The sequence below is a fragment of the Pseudoliparis swirei genome, chromosome 23 (assembly GCF_029220125.1).
Source record: "Pseudoliparis swirei isolate HS2019 ecotype Mariana Trench chromosome 23, NWPU_hadal_v1, whole genome shotgun sequence".
Classification (NCBI taxonomy): Eukaryota; Metazoa; Chordata; class Actinopteri; order Perciformes; family Liparidae; genus Pseudoliparis; species Pseudoliparis swirei.
The window spans coordinates 13,080,089-13,098,761 of NC_079410.1; the positions used below are offsets into that span (position 1 = coordinate 13,080,089).

At 43.7% G+C, this 18,673-nt stretch overlaps 4 protein-coding genes and 1 pseudogene across 5 annotated transcripts; 4 read left to right on the forward strand and 1 right to left on the reverse strand.

Moving 5' to 3' along the window:
- Positions 1–937: 937 nt before the first annotated feature.
- Positions 938–2,274, forward strand: rasd2a (RASD family member 2a). The gene is made up of 2 exons (XM_056407584.1): positions 938–1,509; positions 1,674–2,274. The coding sequence occupies exons 1-2, from the start codon at positions 960–962 to the stop codon at positions 2,183–2,185; spliced, it is 1,062 nt and encodes a 353-aa protein (XP_056263559.1). The 5' UTR covers positions 938–959; the 3' UTR covers positions 2,186–2,274.
- A 2,076-nt stretch (positions 2,275–4,350) lies between these two features.
- On the reverse strand, positions 4,351–9,184 carry rsad1 (radical S-adenosyl methionine domain containing 1). Its single transcript, XM_056407013.1, has 9 exons — positions 7,786–9,184; positions 7,542–7,675; positions 7,251–7,455; positions 6,806–7,171; positions 6,051–6,114; positions 5,822–5,969; positions 5,573–5,627; positions 5,338–5,441; positions 4,351–5,019 (listed from the first exon to the last, which is right to left on the reverse strand). Exons 1-9 carry the CDS (start codon positions 7,936–7,938, stop codon positions 4,866–4,868), a joined length of 1,383 nt encoding a protein of 460 aa, XP_056262988.1. The 5' UTR covers positions 7,939–9,184; the 3' UTR covers positions 4,351–4,865.
- A 407-nt stretch (positions 9,185–9,591) lies between these two features.
- LOC130188567 (GTPase IMAP family member 4-like) lies at positions 9,592–11,303 on the forward strand (annotated as a pseudogene).
- A 917-nt stretch (positions 11,304–12,220) lies between these two features.
- On the forward strand, positions 12,221–15,630 carry btr02 (bloodthirsty-related gene family, member 2). 2 transcript variants are annotated; one of them, XM_056407994.1, is made up of 7 exons: positions 12,221–12,369; positions 13,749–14,021; positions 14,111–14,188; positions 14,271–14,519; positions 14,603–14,750; positions 14,849–14,875; positions 14,981–15,630. In XM_056407994.1, exons 2-7 carry the CDS (start codon positions 13,752–13,754, stop codon positions 15,523–15,525), a joined length of 1,317 nt encoding a protein of 438 aa, XP_056263969.1. In that variant the 5' UTR covers positions 12,221–12,369; positions 13,749–13,751; the 3' UTR covers positions 15,526–15,630. The 2 variants fall into 2 exon arrangements, with proteins under 2 accessions (XP_056263969.1, XP_056263970.1); XM_056407995.1 differs by lacking the exon at positions 12,221–12,369 and having other exon boundaries at positions 13,547–14,021.
- Positions 15,631–15,941: 311 nt separating this feature from the next.
- On the forward strand, positions 15,942–18,426 carry cldnk (claudin k). Its single transcript, XM_056407996.1, has 2 exons — positions 15,942–16,320; positions 17,308–18,426. Exon 2 carries the CDS (start codon positions 17,507–17,509, stop codon positions 18,152–18,154), a length of 648 nt encoding a protein of 215 aa, XP_056263971.1. The 5' UTR covers positions 15,942–16,320; positions 17,308–17,506; the 3' UTR covers positions 18,155–18,426.
- The last annotated feature ends 247 nt before the right edge of the window (positions 18,427–18,673 follow it).

The following is an 18,673-nucleotide window of genomic DNA, read 5'->3' on the forward strand; positions in this document are numbered from 1 at the left end:
ATCAATGTGCTGTTCATATTTAAATCAGGTGTCCTTCAACTTCCACATAGAACCAAACCTTCACTCTCAAATACTATATTTATTGAGGAACATGAATGCATTCATGTCCTTCAGAGCGAAATATGACCCCAGCCATGTTTTTATAGTGGAACATAACACCAGATTGCATCACCTGCAGGCTTCATGAATCCCAGAGTGAGCTGCTTCTCCATCTCGACTCAGAGTGTGTCGTGACTCGTGATACAGCAAAAAAATAGGTTTTCAATAACAGCGTTATGAAAAACGAAATCCCATTGTCAGGCTGCGCATGATCGTATTATTGTGGCATGTTGGGAGGACACTGCGTGAGGCTTATATTAACATATAAATACTAGATAAAAGAAGGAGGATATGAACTGAAAACGTATTAATGGTTATTATCACCATGATGCTAAAACACAGTTAATTAGTGCTCAACCCTCCAGTATCCATGACAACGGATTTTTCTGGCAGATATCTGGACACTGAGTCCATTATTCATGTATGTATTTATCCATAATGATGCATGAACACCTAAACGTGAGGTGCCTATAAAGTACATTAATTAGGTCAGAAGAGATGACAATGTTTTATTTTAAAAGAGTTTTGTCCCGGGACAAAATGTTCAAAAGCCTAATATAAATTTGATTTAGATATCATTTGTAAACACATTTGGTAAACAGCTCTTTTCTATATTTCCAGACCAGTAAAACTGCAATAGCGTACAGTGGAGATATTGAGTGATGTGTGTGTTGCTTCTCGGTGCTTCTATAAAAGGAGTGTGTTCCTTTGTGGAGACGGTGACGCAGACACTGCGCTGCAGGGTGCTTGTGTATAAGAGGGGCCGCTCGGCTCCGTATCGGCGCACACACACGGGGAAGCAGCTGGGCTGGTAAGATTGTGATAGCCTCGTCTCGGTGTCTGGAGACGCTTGAACGAACATGGAGGTGAACGCAACTGAGAAGATGTACCTTCCCGTTGATGGCATCCTCGAGCTGTTCAACTCTCTCACCGGACACCACGAATCAGACATTACGCACCAGGCTCCTCGGAGCGCAGCCCTCAGCCCAGTGCCGCAGCACCCCAAAGTCTCTAACATATCGAAGACGAGCATGGACATCATCAACACGGTGAAAGGGCGCTTGAAACAACAAGATAAAAGAGCCGTCTCCCCAAGCAGATCCTCCAGTTCGGGCAATAGGCAGGTTTCGACCGACCGACTCCCCAGAAGGTCCGTGGATCTGCTGGAGCTGGGTCTGACCAAGCGCAAGAACTGCCTCAGAATAGTTGTGCTCGGTGCGCCTAAAGTAGGTAAAACCAACATCCTCCACCGGTTCTTGGGCAAAGACTTCGAAGAACACTACGAACCAACAGCAGAAGACTTCCACAGAAAACTCTTCCACATTGGAGGGGAGGCGTATCAGATCGATCTGCTGGACGCCGCCAGTGAGAGGGACTTCCCCGCCAAACGGAGGTTATCCATCCTGACAGGTGAGCCCTCGTTAAGCATCACTGCAGTTGTTTTAAGTATCAATACGATGTTTAGAAAGAGAGAGAAGTGTGCATTTGTGGTGTTTTAATAACTTGCACATTAAAACGTGAAATGTATCCCGTTGTCATTCATTAATCAAGTGATGCTCTCTTTCCGTCTCCAGGTGACACCTTCCTGCTTGTGTTCAGTCTGGAAGACAGGGAGTCCTTCAATGAAGTCTGCGTGCGGCTCAACGAGATCAAGGACGCCAGGGCAAAGTTACTGAACTTAAAGCATCCCGAGAGAGTGCCGGTCGTGATATGCGGAAACAAAGCGGACGTGGCGGCACCGAGAGCCGTCCGACGGTCAGAGGTGACGGAGATACTCGGCGAGGACATCGCGTTCTTCGAAACCTCGGCGAAAGACGGCACCGGCATGGACGGGGTGTTCCGGGCTCTCGCCACTCTGGGCGGACTGCCAGACGAGACGAGCCCGACGCGCCATCAGATCATCTCCATCCTCAGCTACAAGTCGATGTGCATCGGCCAGCGAGGCAGGAGAGGGAGCCGGGGGCTCGGCGCGCCCTGTGCCGCCGTGGACACGCTGGCGCGCCGCCCCAGCTTCACCAGCGACCTGCGGCTCGTGCTGCGTTCAAGTACCAAACACAACAAACCCGAGAGGTGTCAGATTCAATGAATCGTGCGTCTGCTCGAAAAACCAATTGTAGTAGTATGCTGCAATGTCATATTATGTAAGGGGTTATACTCTGTTGCACCTGGCTGGACCAGTGCTTTCATCTTTTTGTATGTAACTGTATATATATATAATATATATATGAGCCAATAAAAAAAAATTTCCAATTGTCAAAAGTGCCTCTTCTCTATCATTCAAACGGGCCAGTGCAGAGATATTGTTTGATTGTGTTCACGGACTACAGCGATCAATTTTTTTCGAGTGATGATGCTTCAGAAGAGCATACGTGTGTGGGAGGAAGCTCCTCGGTGTGGGGAGATGACTCACAGTGACCTTAAATGTCTTCTAGTATTTGTTACCGTACACATGACCGTATTCACATTCACATCCTCCCACTGTGCGCTGACTATGGCATCGAGGGCCGAGGTGTTACGATGCCGGATTAATCAGCGGCAGTAGCCGACACGCTGACGGGTCGCCATGGTGTTTGGTTGGGACAGCATTGCGAATGAAGTAGGTGGAGGTGAGAGACGTATTGGACTCCGTGGATTCAGCACCATGGAGAGAGCCCACATCAAACTCTGCTCCACCACAGAGTAGAAAATAAATTCCTTAAAAAACACTCAGCCTTTTCTTCCTTACATATCCAACCCACTCTTCTGGTTACCAGGACACATCGATTGTGTGGGCTCTTCTTTCACAGTGTTCTTGGTTTGTGAAAAGGATGGTTTGACTAAGACAAAGCCACAGTTATTGAGCAATGAACTGACACAAAGCTACGATGTTCACTTGAGCTATTTAAAGTGTGGCAACGTATGACACCCATCAGTGTTTGAAATGTATTTATACAGTGTAAACTACAACCATGTGACTGACGGAGGTGATGCAGAGGAGTCATCACGATGAGCCTCGTGAATCATAGAGCAGAGCTGCTTCTCCAGAGCGTCGTGATCGCTGCAGAATTCAAGTAGTACGGCTCATAGCAACGTCACAATTTCCCGCATGCATACGTCAGAATGGGCAGGCAAGTATCTTAAAGCGGCTTCTGTTCGGAGAAAATAGTGTGATGATTATATGAATATAAAAAGACATAAACAACAGGGTTGAGAACAATGTTCACAAATAAACTGGATCAGTATGTGTTTATGAATCTCTCTGGCTGGAAGAGCGATAGTTCTCACCAGAAGGTGAGAGGACTTACAGCAGCGGTGTTCATCACTTATGTGTATATATATATGATATATATACATATTCTCTCCTGTGAGATCTGTCGTTTTGATGATTTGTGGGGAGTTTAATTGATATGTTGCTGAAGGAGCTGGTAAAAATTAATCCACATCAAACTGACACTCAGGAGAAGTCGAAGCACTTGGTAACTCGAGAAAAAACGCCTGAGACGGTTATTTGTCTTTTGTTAGTTTAGTTTGTAGAGTTTCTAAGCAGTGAGATTGCCAGAGGAATTTCCTTCAAAGATCTGCTCAGACTCAACTGAACATCGTCTCTCTTTCTCGCTCTTGACTCTGTCATTCGTGTCACATTACAGGCGATCTCCAGGAACATTCAAAGAAAATACTTGGGAAAGTGTTTAATCTCACTACTAGTTTTGATAAATCTATCGATTACTGTAGCAGCTCCATGGCCACTACCCGTGGGTTTCCCCCTCCAGCACCAAGGATCAGCCCGGAACCACGAGGTTTCGTTGAAAGACATGATTTATTCGTCAGCAAACAACGCACAAGCAGACCGCACAACCTGCGCCTCTGCTCACTCTCCCGTCCCTCCAGCTCTGCTGCCCTTTTATACAAGCAGCATCGGCTGCTGACTAATTGCCAATCAGTCAGAGCAGCTGACTGATTGGCAACCAGCCAGCAGCCGAGGCCAGATTGGGGACAGCTGCCACATATACTTTCTCAATTAATGAAATTTTTTTTTTAATGTTGAAATCGATAAAACAGTGTGGTTCACTGTTTCCTATATCCCAAGATGACGTCCTTAAATGTCCACAACTATTCAGTTTACTTTCATAGACGAGTAAAGAAACCAGAAATATTCACATTTAAGAAGCTGAAATCAGAGAAAATGTAGATTAATTAAATGTAATATTTGACAACTAATCGATTAATCGTTAGGAGATTACGGACCATTCAAAATAAAATCGCTGACAAAGATTTGTTGTCAATTTAACCCTTTATAAGATGGATCAGTTAATACATTAATGTTTCAAAATTGAGTTGACATCTATTTAAAGAATAAAACACAATTCCTTGTGTGCGGGGAGAGAAATAATTATGTTTAGAAGACAGTAATATGACAGAGAAATGTTCAGCACAAGCAATAACTGTTTTATAGCACCAGGAGACATGAAAATATATATTCACCTCTCATGTTCTGGGTCTCATCCAAACCAAAATGGCAGAGTCAATATCAAATAAACGCCTGTGGGGCCGGTTTAATTTCTCTATTAACAGGTCAAATAAGAGACTATTCCCATATCAGCTGCACAGCAAAGTAACTTACAATGAATACAATGTGAAAACTGGCAACGCCTTAAACAAGTCATTTAATATTTAACATAAAACTAATGTAAACATCTGCCTGTTTTCAGGATTCCCCACCCTCACCCTCCTGTTAGTCCAACACAAACAAACCTTCTCTGAAGTGCTCTGCTGTGTTAACATTACTCTCATCGAGGGCTGGAGGTTCGGCTTTCTGTTCGTCCATCAGTGTGGTGAATGTCCCTTTGTAGCCTCGGACTGATTTGTCTTTCCAGTTCCACCAGTAGAGCTGGCAGTATGCTGTCCAGTAAGACCAGTCCATCCCAGGAGCAGCGCAAACCTCTGATATAAAGGAAAGGAGAGAAGAAATGATAAGAACAACTTTTAGTTGATTAATCAAGTAATTATGGTTTTTAAAAGGAAAAATGCCAAATAATCCCCGATACCAGCTTCTCAACTGTGATGCCTTTCTTTGTTTTATATTAGTTTAAGAATGCTGATAAGTACAATGAGCTGTATGATTACATCCACTTTGGGCTTTGGGGAATTATAACATGCAATTTCCACAATTTTATTAATTTAAATAAAGCAAATAAGTATCTTTACATAAGTGAGAACTCTTTTATAATTATTAGAAATGTATTGTAAAATGTCAGTCACCTGTCATCAAGAAGGAGTTGTCCACTCTGGAGCAACTCCTGGACGTCTCTGGATGAGCCAAAGACTTCCCGGAGACCCAGTTGAGGGCTAAACATCTCCCAATGCTGTGAAATAACATCACGTGATCAACATTACCACAAGTACCAAGAAGTGCTGAATGCTGCACCGACAGAAAAGATCACACAGACACTGTAAATAATTATGTTCAGTTATGTCATGCAGGTAAAAACCTCACCTCGTGATTAATGCCTTCGTTCATTCTCATTCCCATAACCAACACCTCCTCCAATCTGTAAAAAAGAAACAACTTTCATCGGAGAACTTCTCGGTGACTAGACTTCGATGTTGACAAGGACAGCGCGGCGTGAGTACGTCGAGACTGATGATGGCGTTTTTCACAGGAACAGAATGTCTGGAAGAACAAGCCCATGTACAGCGACCATTGGGGGACACCTGTGTTGTGCCTGTACGTGCAACAGCTCACAGTTCAAGATGGCCGAGTTGAATCCGCCTACGTGTGCCATGTCCTCTCTGCCGGACTTCACGGATCCAGACGTCAGGCTCCAGGGTCTGGGTCCGCGCCTCCCGATGGACCCCCCCCTCCCCCAGAGGAACAAAGCGCCCGTGTGCTCCTGCCACAGAGCAACATGTTAAAACTAAACTTTTCGTACGATATCCACTGATCAGGGCCTCGAGTCGAGGTAAGAGCTCACCTGGGCCGACGCCGATGTACTGTCTTCCCTTCCAGTAGCTCGTGTTGTGGTGACTCGCTGCCTTCTGCGTGACACAGTGAAGCGTTATCATGACATCTGCCTTGTTGTTGGTGACGTCTCACCAAAAACAAAACAGAAAAGTATCTCTCAAAATGTTTTGATTAAGAAGCAAGCCTTTAACTATTTATTATTATTAATTAATATATAAATACATAAATAGAAATGTATATATATATATATAAATGTATATGTATATATATATATAGAGAGAGAGAGAGAAATCTTAAGTTTTCCTAAAATCCATCATTAGATTTTAACTGATATTCTCCATTCTTTCATCTACACTGTATTGTCTTATTCATACACTCTGTCACATTCATTGAATGTATTTTAACTCTAAATCTGTCCTTCTGTACACATTACATCTATTGCATCTGTCCATCCTGGAGAGGGATCCTCCTCTGTTGCTCTCCTGAAGGTTTCTTCCCTTTTTTTCCCCCTGAAGGGTTATTTGGGAGTTTTTCCTGGTCCGATGTGAGGTTTTGGGGCAGGGATGTCTATGTGTACAGATTGTAAAGCACTCCGAGACAAATTTGTAATTTGTGAAATTGGGCTATACAAATAAACTGAATTGAATTGAATTGTCTTAAGTTATTTTTTTCTTACACACATTATTGTACTGCATGTTTTCTCCTTACTCCTTACATAAAGCCCTCTCAGCCGATGCGTGAGCTGTCCCTCTGCTGAGGACTTACATGTCTTGCGAAGTTAGAGACCTCATACTGCAGGAGGCCGTGCTGGTGGAGAGTCCTCCGCGCACACTGGTACATCTCCGCTGTCACGTCTTCAGTGGGCACGGTCACCTCTCCTGCGAGCACCTGTTTGAACAGCTGGGTGCCTCGCTCCAACGTCAGCTGGTACAGAGACACGTGGTCATCGCACACCTTCAACAGCTCGGACAACTCGTCCTCCCAGGATTCAACGCTCTGTTTGGGCCGGCCAAACATGACATCCACCGACACCCTCCCGGGGCACAGCCTCCTGGCCTCTTCGACAGTTAGCAAAGCCTGATGAGAGCTGTGGTCTCTTCCCAGAATTTTCAAATCCTCATCCTGCAAAGACTGAAGGATTGAACATGTGATATGTGCAACTACACGGTTCATAATCTAGTCAGCAGTCTTCTATCGATCATATATTCACCTGGACCCCGATGGAGAAACGGTTCACCCCTGCACGGCAATAGTCCTCTAACTTTGACTTTCCTACAGGAGTAGGGTTGACCTCCAGCGTGACCTCCGCTTTATCCGAGAGATACGCCCGGCGTGAAACAGTTTGGAGGACAGCAGCAATGGTGGAGGGGTGAGCCAGGCTCGGAGTCCCACCTCCAAAAAACACTGAGGTGATGCTGCGGGGAGAAAATAAAAAAACGAGGAGTGGGTGGAGGCTCGTGCTGAAGGCCGATTTCACGTGGAAGAAAGACAATCCCCGTACCAGGAGACCTGACTGAGCTGCAGCAACGTCTCAGTCTCCCGCTGAAGGCACTCAGTCATGATGTGGTCGTTGTCCTCTCTGGATATGTACTTGTTAAAGTTGCAGTAGGAGCACCGCCTGAGGCAGTATGGCCACTGAAGAAGAGGAAGAGAGGAGTAAGGTGACTGACATGCTTGGGCAAACGCTCTAGTATTTGCTATACATTACATTACACATCTGTATTTTTGTTGTTATGCCAGCTCACGTGCACATAGAGGGACGCCTGCTTTGTGGGACATGGAGAGCCTGTCCGTTCACATCCATCCTCCTCTGTGATTTCTCCACCGGAAGTCTCAGAGAAGCAGCGCAGAGCAGGAGAGGCGGCGCGTCGGCTCGCGCGCAGCGTGTGTTGAATCATTCTGTCTGACGGCACATGTCACCTGTTAACCCGTCCGTCTGAAGGTCGTCCTTCACTCGGACACGTGGTCCCGGACTGCGGCAACACGAGTCAGGCTCATTCATAAGATAGACATTGTATTCAAGTTTTCATGACAACGATGTGGCCGAAGTGACTTCAAAGTGGCGTAAACTCTGGTTTCTGTCTGTTTTCTTCCTGGTTGCTGTGACGTCACTCCAAACCGGAAATACACGGGGTTTCCTCTGTGTTACGCGGTTTTACCACACAGGGGAGCTTTTCCACTGGCGTAAGAGTTGGGCCTCCCGTTATGGACAGTGTACTTTGTACGCATTCAAACTGCAAAGTAAAATACTTTATTGCACAGTTTGAATTGACTCATTTCTGCAGACTTGGACGTGTTTTTACCTGATTTTAATCAGATGTATATACATACAATACTGACTTCATTAATATACATGGGAATTTAAGAATATACAAAAAGAATACAACTGTACATGTTCCAATATTGACAATATTAAAATATGAATAATACAGCTCTTCAAATTGTACATTTTGTGGTTCCCACACGTCTCCCAACAAGTCTACCAAATATCAGGTCACGATGTAAAAGTAGCCTACTTAGGTTTTATGAGGCTAACAGTAAGCGGTCCTCTTAGGCATCCGTTTTGGCCCAGACTTGTCTAAAACCTCTTAAAAATAACTTGTAAATAGCTTGTTAAGCTGTTGTTACAGAAGGGATCCAAAAACCTAAGTTAAGTTCCATAGGCCCTATACAAACAACCACAACACAGTGTTCATACATATCTGAATATTAGTCTTTAATGCATGAGGCTGGTCTGCAGGTTTTTGTAAACACTGTTATTTATGGTTGCAGAGATAACTAGTCACAACAAGTCACTCGTCTAATTTTAGAATATAAACATGTGCTCTACTCACATAGGATGAAACTAATTTAATGAGCTTTTGATTTTTCTGATGCCAGGAACAACAACACTGTCTGGTGGACTAACAGAGAGAAAACCGTGGAGTCACATTTTAAATCGGGGTGTTTTTAAATCTAATTTTAACAAACGATCAACTTTGTTTGAATGTTTATAACATAATTAAATCAGGCTTATAGTTAATTACATGTTTTATATGTCTTAAACTCACCTCTGCAGTCTGGCTTGTCATCTTCAAATAATTACCTCTGATCAGCACTTGTGGTGGATGATGATGATGAAGATGATGATGATGAAGATGGTGATGATAGATAACTTATATGATGTGTGGTTATATTCAAATAAAGACCACCACAAATAAAATACATGAATCCATCATCACAGTTTTACCAAGGATGTAACTGCAAAAATATAAAACACCATAGTTTATTACTTAGTCTCAGTATTTCATTGAGAATATCAATAATTGTGAATGTACTCCCTCCCAGCATTCAGCCCTGAGGTAATGTTCCATGTAATAGTAAATCTGGTACCAATCAGAGAGAGAAAGAGAGAGAGAGAGAGGGGTAGAGAGGGAGGTAGAGAGGGGGGATCAATGTGTTTTCATTGACTCTATGCAACCCTTATGGTGATGATTACAGTCCAGTGACAAGCTGGAGAACTTTGTGATAACCCAAATTAAAAGAGTGACTCTGTGCTGTAGATCTGCTAAATGGATAAGAGGAAGAAAGGTGAGATAACAGATTTAACATATCTAGGGGAGTTAACAAATATGTTTTTAAAAAGGTAGGGTTTTTTCAGTTTGCATGCCATTTAGCAGCCTTCGCAAGTGTTAGTTTTGAGCCACACTGTCAGGATGGCGGTGTCGGTTTGTTTCTCAGTTCACAACCTCTTTGACTGAAATCTGTCAACAAGAATGTAATCGATTCGATTGCCATGACATTTGGTACATAACTGTGTGTGTGAGTATGAATCCTGATGACTTTGGTGATCCTCTGGCTTTTCTTTGAGCCCCTTTGTGAAGTTCATTTTGAGTGAAATGTTTGATGGATTGCCGTGAAATTGTTGTATAGCATTCATGCCATTCTCAGGATGAACTTAAATTACTTAGTTATCCTCTGACATTTCATCTAGCGCCCTCATCCGGTCAACATTGTCATTTTTCCGTCAGTCTCAGCAGCACTTCTGCATTCTGTGCTGATTAGCAAAGGTTATCGTGCTAAACTACGATGGTGAACATGGCTTTATACACATCAGCATGCTAACGTTGACTTTGTGAGCATGTTGCCATGCCAAAGTAAGCCAAGATACAATGGCAAGAGAAAATACAGTAACACACGTACAATGCTTTGAACATTTACCTGGTGTCATTCTCTAATTAAAATTCACTTTTTCACAGCATCTCCTACAGAATTAAGGCTTATGGTGGTCGGCAGCAGTGGACATTCACAGTTCCTACTGACAAATCACATCCTTGGGAGGAAGGCGTTTGCTAAAAATGTCACCAGCATTTCTGGCAGCATAAAGAATACCGGAGAGCTCGCCGGTAGACGGGTGGCTGTGATCAATGCACCAAACATCTACGACAATGATATATCTCAAGTCAAGAGAAAAATGGAGTTGAGGAGGTCGAAGTGATTGTGTATTCCTGGTCCCCATGCCTTTCTTGTCACCTTTGACATGGAGAAAATCTCCATAAATGAAATGAGAACCCCCAAATTAATGAAGGAACGCTTTGGAAGACACTGTCTGAGGCACTGCATGGTGCTCCTGGCCTGTGATAGAAACCTTGAGGGAACTGCCCTGGAAGACCGGGGCCAGGAGACCGACTGGCCCCTGAGAGAACTGATCGAGCAGTACGGAGGACGCTTTCACATTATTAGCAAGAACTGGAGAGATCGCAGCCGGGACAGAGAGCTGCTGCAGAAGATAGAGAGGATGGTGGCCTCCTTGGGAGCGGTCTGCTTCTCCAGCAGAACCTTCCAGAGGGCAGAGGACTGTGTGAAGAAGGAGGTGAAGAGGCTCAAGAAGCAGAGGACGGGAGAGATGGAGAAGTCGTGGACTGAGATGGAGAAACAATCCATAGCGGAGGACTTGTATCAACAGAAGGATGCCTACACCGCCAATGTTGGCGCAGAGATCCGAGCCAAGGCGGAGATGGACAACGGATGGCTCAGAACCTCCCTGGCAAGAGGACTGGGTCCGGGTTTTGTTGTGGGAGCTGTCATGGGTGCACTGTTTGGGTCCATAGAGGGGCCAGGAGGGATGGTTATTTATGGGATCATAGGTGGCGCAGTTGGTGGATCAGCAGGAGGAACGGCCCAGGTATCTATAGAGCACATGGGGGACAGAGTGGCCCTTCTTTCCAGACTCAACTTTAACTCCATTTTTATCAATCGCTTCTTTTCCACTCCTCGTCCATGACAGTGTGATATTGACTGAGTATGGCCTGTTTTTCAGGAATAAATGGAAAAGAACAAAATATATCACGGGCTCTTTGAAATCAAACTGTTGCTTATGTAGCTTCCAGGCTAACTTGATACCAAACTATATAGGGAATTATGAACATTTTGGCATTAGTTGCATGCCAATTGGATAAAAATGGACCGTGCTATGGTAAAAAGAAGATGTTGACCTTCCCATGACCATGACCTTTGACCCGATTGATCCCAAAATATAATCAAATGGTCCCCGGATAATAACCAATTATCCCACCAAATGTCATGCGATTCAAGAAGATGTTGACCTTTTCATGACCTTTTCATGACCTTGACCTTTGACCCGATCGATCCCAAAATCGAATCAAATGGTCTCCGGATAATAACCAATCATGCCACCAAATTTGATGCGATTCAAGAATATTTTGACCTTTTCATGACCTTTTCATGACCTTGACCTTGACCTTTGACCGATCGATCCCAAAATCTAATCAAATGGTCCCCGGATAATAACCAACCATCCCACCAAATTTCATGCGATTCCGTTTAAATTTTTTTTTAATGCGAATAACTACACGGCGATCAAAACATAACCTTCCGCATTTTCAATGCGAAGGTAAATATACAACTCCCTTCGGTTGAGACTGAAACCTGACCTACGCAGCCTACAGGTGGTTTAGTAATGGCCAAAGGTAAATCTCATGGCTGATTTCAACTGTACATTTGTAAAGTGAATAATTGAAGGTGAGGCTTTTCACACAGCATGGGAGAGTTTTTTCCTTCTTAAGCGTGTTTCATTTAACCTCCAACACTTCCTGGTTTCTCGCTGTTGGTTAAGTTAGTTGAGTAGCTCAGATAACATTCAGGGTGGAGTATGTACTGAGAGCACCTTTGTCACTTCCCACACACACGCACACACACACACACACACCTTAGTGCACCTGTTCAGTGTAAATCATTAGCAGTCTACGTACCTGAAACTGTGAATAGAAGCAGTACCGACCGACTCTCCAGACTAGAGAGTTTTCTCGACAGGATTTACCTGGAGAGAGGTAAGACCTCACTTTGCTCAGTAAATATTTTACACTACGCTCTGTTTTTCCTTTGAAAAATACTTTTTCTGTCAGTTAATTCAGACGTTAAAATCATTCATGAACTTGCTGTATACTCACCAGTGTGTCTACTTGAATGTCAGAACAAAACGTCACATTTCAGGAGTTACTGCTTTGTGTTGATGCTGTAACTCCCCAGTGACGTAGATGTATGGTCGCTACCTGTTTGACAACATTTGTTACACCATATGTGTTCATGCTTCTCTTCTCTGTTAGTACATCGCTTCGATTACAAAGAAATTCCTTTTCCCTGAAACATCTGTGACAACTACAATACGAAGAGAAAACAATCGGAGGTTTATGCTTTATTATGTGAGCTTTTACCAGTGAAATGAATGTAGATTTAAATAGAAGTCATGTATCCTGTTCTCTTTGTGTCATTACATAATATGAGACGAGTGCCGTGCTGCTTAAGAACATGACGTACCATTTGTCCTCCTAGTCTGAATGCTGCATATCTGAGCTGAAAATAGTTCACATATTATATAATTGTGTAGGCAGTCAGTGAGAAGTATATGTATAATTCAACATGGAATAGTTGACTTGATAGTATGATGCGCTTATCAAATGTGCACTTTGAAGCTTTGAAAGGTAGTCATGTAAAAATATGTTCTGAAATAAAAAAAGTAACTAAAGTAAATTAAGAAAATGTGTTGGGAAAAAATAGATTCCTAAAAAGACAAGATATTGTAAAAGATTAGATCGGACGTTTCCAATGTTTTTTCTAACTGTATAGAAGTAGTTTAAACTAACTCCACTTCAACAGCTACAAGAACATGCTACCTACTTACTTACTTACTTAATGTCGGAAGGACTATGTTACAGGGGAACCTGATTTAACATCTTTATTGTCATTGCACACGTTGCATAGTAATGTCATAGTAATACAAATATGATTTAAAACTACTATGTACATTTGGCTGAGAATACTTATGTACTGTTATTTTAATAAACTAATACATTCAGGACTTTCACCTGGAGTGAAGTATTTTTTAAATATAATGTTCTATTTTCCACATGAAAGGTTCTGGGTATAATAAATATACAAATGCTCCATTTTAAATAATACCGTTAACACATATTTATATATATATATATATATATTATATAACATTAATATTCCCAAAGAAATGTGAATACACTTAAAAAATAATATAAACAATTCCTTTTGTTTGTCAAATAATGGGCACTCCTCAAGTCAAGTTATGGTTATTTCTGTGTTTAAACATTTAACATGTACTCAAGTGCAAACATATTAAAAAAACAAACCAAAAAATTAAAACAGCTTTCTCATACTTTGTTGACATTGTAATTTTCAGAGTATGGCCTCTACAATTAGCCTTCTCCCCGAGAAGCACTTCCTGTGCTCTCTGTGTGGAGACATCTTCACCAGCCCGGTGACCACCCCATGTGGACACAGCTTCTGCTCGTCCTGTCTCTGCCAATACTGGACACGACACCAGTCCAAATACTGCCCCAGCTGCAGGAGACTGTTTAGCGACAGGCCTGACCTCAGCGTCAACTACATACTGGCAGAACTCTCAGATAACTACAGGAAGGATCGACCACAAGCTCCACCTGATGAGGAAATGGTACTTCATTGCATTTGTCAGTAATTCAATCATAAGTGGCAATCTGATGATTCATGAATGTAGTTTACATGTGTATGTCACTGTTACAGGTTATAGATGTTGAGCAAATGATTCAGGAGAGGCAGCAGAAGGTAGAACGGTTTAAATATGCTCTGGAGTTACAACAGGTGCGTTGAAAGCCTCTACATCATTGAATCTGTTTAACAAAAAACGTGCATCGTTGACTGATACATGATGGCGTCCAATCAGAACTCTTACCTCAGAGAGGTGCGAGAGAGCCAGAAGGTCTTTTCTGCCCTCGTCCACGCTATGGAGAAGAGTCACAAAGCCGTAGTTGACGCAATTGAGGGGAGAAAGAGAGAGGAGGAGAAGAGAGTGGCAACACTGGTGAAGGAAATCGAACAGGAGATCCAGGAGCTGACGAAGGAGAACACTGACCCAGATCCCCGGATTGCTCTGAAGAATGATCAAGATGACGATACGATCCAAGACACCGTGGTAATCACCTGCACCTTCTGTAGACAATGCCACGGTATTGGTGACTGGCTTATATCGGTGAAAACTGTGTTTCTGTCACGCAGAACGTTGCTCCCACGATGTGCCCCTCTGAGATGAAGGATTGGTCCAAGGTTGTTATAGAAGCTGACCCATGTGTTGGGGTCACCAGACGAGCACTGGCAGACATAATGGAGAAGATTAAGGTAGAAGTCAACAGGCTCTCCAAATCTGGTGAGTGAAGCAAGTTGTGTCTTGTGTGTTAAATAATTCATTCATTCTCTAATAAATAATAAATATTTGTTTTCTTTCTTTTGGCTCTCCTTTGACAGAACTGAGGAGAATAGAGAAGTACATAGGTAAGGCTTTGAACACAGAGAAACAAATATAAGGATTCTCTACACACAAACACAAACGTGGATGATTTGACCCATTCTTGGCGTTTTCTCCTCCCTCTTCCTCAGTGGATGTCAATCTGAGCGCCAAGACAGCCCACCCCTTCCTCTCCGTCTCGGAAGACAGAAAACAGGTGAGCCATACGAACAAGCTTCAAGAGGTACCAGATCACCCCAAGAGGTTCGACCGTGTGGCAAACGTGCTGGCCAAAGAAAGCTTCAGCGGCGGGAGGTGCTACTGGCAGGTGGAGGTGGGGGGGAAGATGGAGTGGAATCTGGGTGTTGTCAGACAGTCCATAAACAGGAAGGGCAAGTTCTCCGTCTGCCCTGCAAATGGCTTCTGGACTTTAAGCCTGAAGGCTGGAGGCCAGCTCATTGCCAACACCTCTCCTGCCACGCCGTTGGCTCTGGAGCAGAGACCCAGGAAGGTGGGCGTGTTTCTGGACTACACTGAGGGCCGCGTGTCCTTCTACTGCGCGGAATCCGGAGTCCACATTCACACCTTCACAGATACATTCACTGACAGGCTTCATCCATTCTTCAGTCCCGGTCGCCTGCATGGCGGCAAGAACGATGCTCCCCTCATCATCTCTTCTAGTTTCTGCAGCATTTAAACATCCAACTTTTTCATCTTCAACACATCATGTTTTTCTTTTAATATTTATAATTCTCCAGTATGAATAAAGTTGCTCTGCATGTGATTACCCTTCCAGTATCAATCCAGTAATGTGAATTATATCTATTTAAGTACAACATCCATGAGAAAAACTACAATGAACCACACTTACTGGTCAGAACAGTAAACATGAGGTTGAATAAGGACTGACTCCCTACACTCGGAAAACTTCAATGAAAGCCATAAACAGATTGAAAGGGAACGAGGAGGTTAGAAGAAAAGAGAAGACTCTCATAAATGAACAAGTGAGTCCAAAGGAAGAGAACATGGGTTGCGGAGTTGGATGGTCGTGAGGGGCTGTGGGGTTGGGACAGAGGTTGACGAGGAGCAGGGAGGGAGGGCACAGCCAAACAGCAGGGCATTGTGTTCGTACGCCAGGCACTGGGAGACACACTCAAACACATTCACTCATTCACACACTAACTCAGTCGTCCACACAAGCACATGCTTCTGCCCACCGCCACACAGACTTGCGCTGGCATCTCGGAGGGCAGCCCCATCTCCAGTCCAGTCCCGGGTGTCCAAGCTGATCGACCCGCTCCACTTCAGCTCACCTGACCTCTGAGACCGAGCCTCCGCTTTCCTCCAGCCTTCCTGGGGACTGAACTGAATCCTCAGGGCCGTCGGTCATCCACACCTCCGGGCATCGCAACGGATCAACACAAGTAACGGACCGGCAGCACGAGCCTGCGGGCCGAGGGGAGCAGCAAGAGTCCAATATCCTTCTTTTGAGGTAAATATCAATAGATTTCAGAACAGAATTTCAAAATAAATGAGCGTGAAAACCAATACATTTGTGTGAAATGTGATACGTTTAATGAGATATAAAGACTGTTCCTAGTAGTTATTGTATTATATGTTTAGCTGTATCACAATTTAATGCAGTATTACGTAAATAATCTCAGTTTCAGGAGCAAGTGTATAAATCACGTGTGCCTCAGTTGAAATAATTTCCTCAATAGACAACTACATAAAAAGCCGTAAGTTATATAAAAGATAAGGCATATATTATTAAAGTGGGGTCTTCAGGGGTCTTTGTAAATGTGTGCGCAATATTTGGGACAGTGGGAGAATGTGTGCTTGTCAGACTGATTATTCTGGTTTCAAGGATTCATATGATCCATTGTTATCTGCCCACTTAAAAAATCAGACTGTTCCACTTTACTCATATCAAATCAAATAACACATCTCTTGAATTGGGATGTATTGGATACATGTTTAACTAAAAGGGGACCAAATGATGAAGCTTATCCTTTTGACATTTTCTCATCCGTCCATGTCATGAAGCCTTCTATGGATTAATTGCGCAAGGACAGAATTGGTGAAATGTGGATACTGAGAGCAGAGATAAATAGATGACATAGGTCTTCCTGGCCCACTCTGCAAGCCCTCATGAAAGATGCTTGTGTTCAGAGTCTCCTCATGTTTTTCTGAGATAATCCACTCACCAAGCAAGGCGTAGCTCGACACCCACAGCTGTGTCAAAGACAGCTATTCTCTGTGCTTCTCATTGGAATCCACTAAACATGGCCCTCGCTGCCTGTTTCCAAATGTTTACGATAAATATATGCTCCAGTAGTCTTTTCATACTTCCCTAATGTCATGCATGTTGTTCCAAGTGGTAGGAATTTAGAAATATGTTTGTATGTGTGAGTTTGTAGCACTCTTTGTGTGATGGATAAAAAAGTATCAAAATTGATTCTTCTGTTCTAAATTCCAGGATACTTGTCCTTGTGTGACCCAAGCTGAAGTCCACACTGTCAACACCTGAGGACTGAGGATCCTACAGTGGAGCACAATATTTCCAGCACTGTAGACTGTCACATTTCTTTTTGGGACTATAAATTGTCCCTCGGCAACAAACAGAGACTGAAATAAAACAGAGACGAATCCATCTGATTTAAACAACACCTTTCATCATGGCAACCACGGGCATGCAGCTGATGGGCCTGATCATGTCCCTTGTGGGGTGGGTGGGTGGGGTGATAGTCTGTGCCATCCCCATGTGGCGGGTCACTGCCTTCATTGGCAACAACATAGTGACGGCTCAGATCATTTGGGAAGGCCTGTGGATGAATTGCATTGTGCAGAGCACGGGTCAAATCCAGTGTAAGGTGTATGATAGCTTGTTGGCTCTGCCCAGTGACATGCAGGCAACCCGAAGCCTCACCGTGTTCTCCATCCTGATCTGCGGCCTAGCCCTGTCTCTGGGGGTCCTCGGAGCCAAGTGCACTAAGTGCATCGGTGTAAACAGCCTCAAGGCCCGTATTGCTCGCATCTCTGGCATCCTCTTTGCCGTCGCAGGGTTCCTCTACCTTGTCCCCATCTGCTGGACTGCCCACTCCATCATCAGGGATTTCTATGATCCACATGTGGCGGCCCCACACAAGCGTGAGCTCGGCCCTGCCCTGTACATCGGCTGGGGGGCTTCATCCTTGCTCCTCATTGGGGGATCTCTGCTCTATGCCGGGTCAGGGCCCCCTGGCCTCCCAGGCTCTCCCACCTTCAGCAGTGGAGAAAGTAGTCCTCGCAGGGCACCGGCCTCTCAAGTCAAAGGTTACGTTTGAGCGTCCAAAATATCTGAATGCCCTCAAGTCCCTCAAATGCACCCCAAACGATGACAAACCTTATTCCTCACCATCTGATTTTGCTCCTTGTAATTATTTTATATTTAATGTTATTCCAGTTCGTCTTTTTTTCTGAAAAGCCACAGGAGGCTGTTTGGCGAAAATTGAACTCATTTTATTATTTCATACCTGATATTCTTCAATAATACCTTGTTCTCTGTATGTTGGTGTAAAACACAATAAACGTTTTGGTCCTCCAAATTCTCTACTGAAGCAAATGGTGTGTGTTCACATTTTTATGATAACGGATATAAGATCTTATAACTGCATGTGTTCGAGAGACGTATAATAGTTGTAATAAGAAAATCGTTGTTTTTCTCCTTCATGTAAACACTACTGTGGTTCTACTGAGTGGAGAAGAACAATAGAACAATGGGGATGTGTGTACTTTTGTTTGTGGTGCCATATTGTCTAGAAGTGTGTGTGTGTGTGTGTGTGTATTTGTGTGTGTGGTACTCC

Bases quoted from the DNA above. Each gene is read 5' to 3' on its own strand.
- rasd2a (XM_056407584.1), top strand. From the start codon at position 960: ATGGAGGTGAACGCAACTGAGAAGATGTACCTTCCCGTTGATGGCATC. The intron at 1,510-1,673 runs GTGAGCCCTCGT...TTCCGTCTCCAG, and splicing joins GAGGTTATCCATCCTGACAG to GTGACACCTTCCTGCTTGTG.
- rsad1 (XM_056407013.1), bottom strand. From the start codon at position 7,938: ATGATTCAACACACGCTGCGCGCGAGCCGACGCGCCGCCTCTCCTGCT. The intron at 7,172-7,250 runs GTGAATATATGA...TCAATCCTTCAG, and splicing joins GTTTCTCCATCGGGGTCCAG to TCTTTGCAGGATGAGGATTT. The intron at 5,970-6,050 runs GTGAGCTCTTAC...GCTCTGTGGCAG, and splicing joins GTACATCGGCGTCGGCCCAG to GAGCACACGGGCGCTTTGTT.
- btr02 (XM_056407994.1), top strand. From the start codon at position 13,752: ATGGCCTCTACAATTAGCCTTCTCCCCGAGAAGCACTTCCTGTGCTCT. The intron at 14,022-14,110 runs GTACTTCATTGC...TCACTGTTACAG, and splicing joins CTCCACCTGATGAGGAAATG to GTTATAGATGTTGAGCAAAT. The intron at 14,751-14,848 runs GTGAGTGAAGCA...CTCCTTTGACAG, and splicing joins CAACAGGCTCTCCAAATCTG to AACTGAGGAGAATAGAGAAG.
- cldnk (XM_056407996.1), top strand. From the start codon at position 17,507: ATGGCAACCACGGGCATGCAGCTGATGGGCCTGATCATGTCCCTTGTG.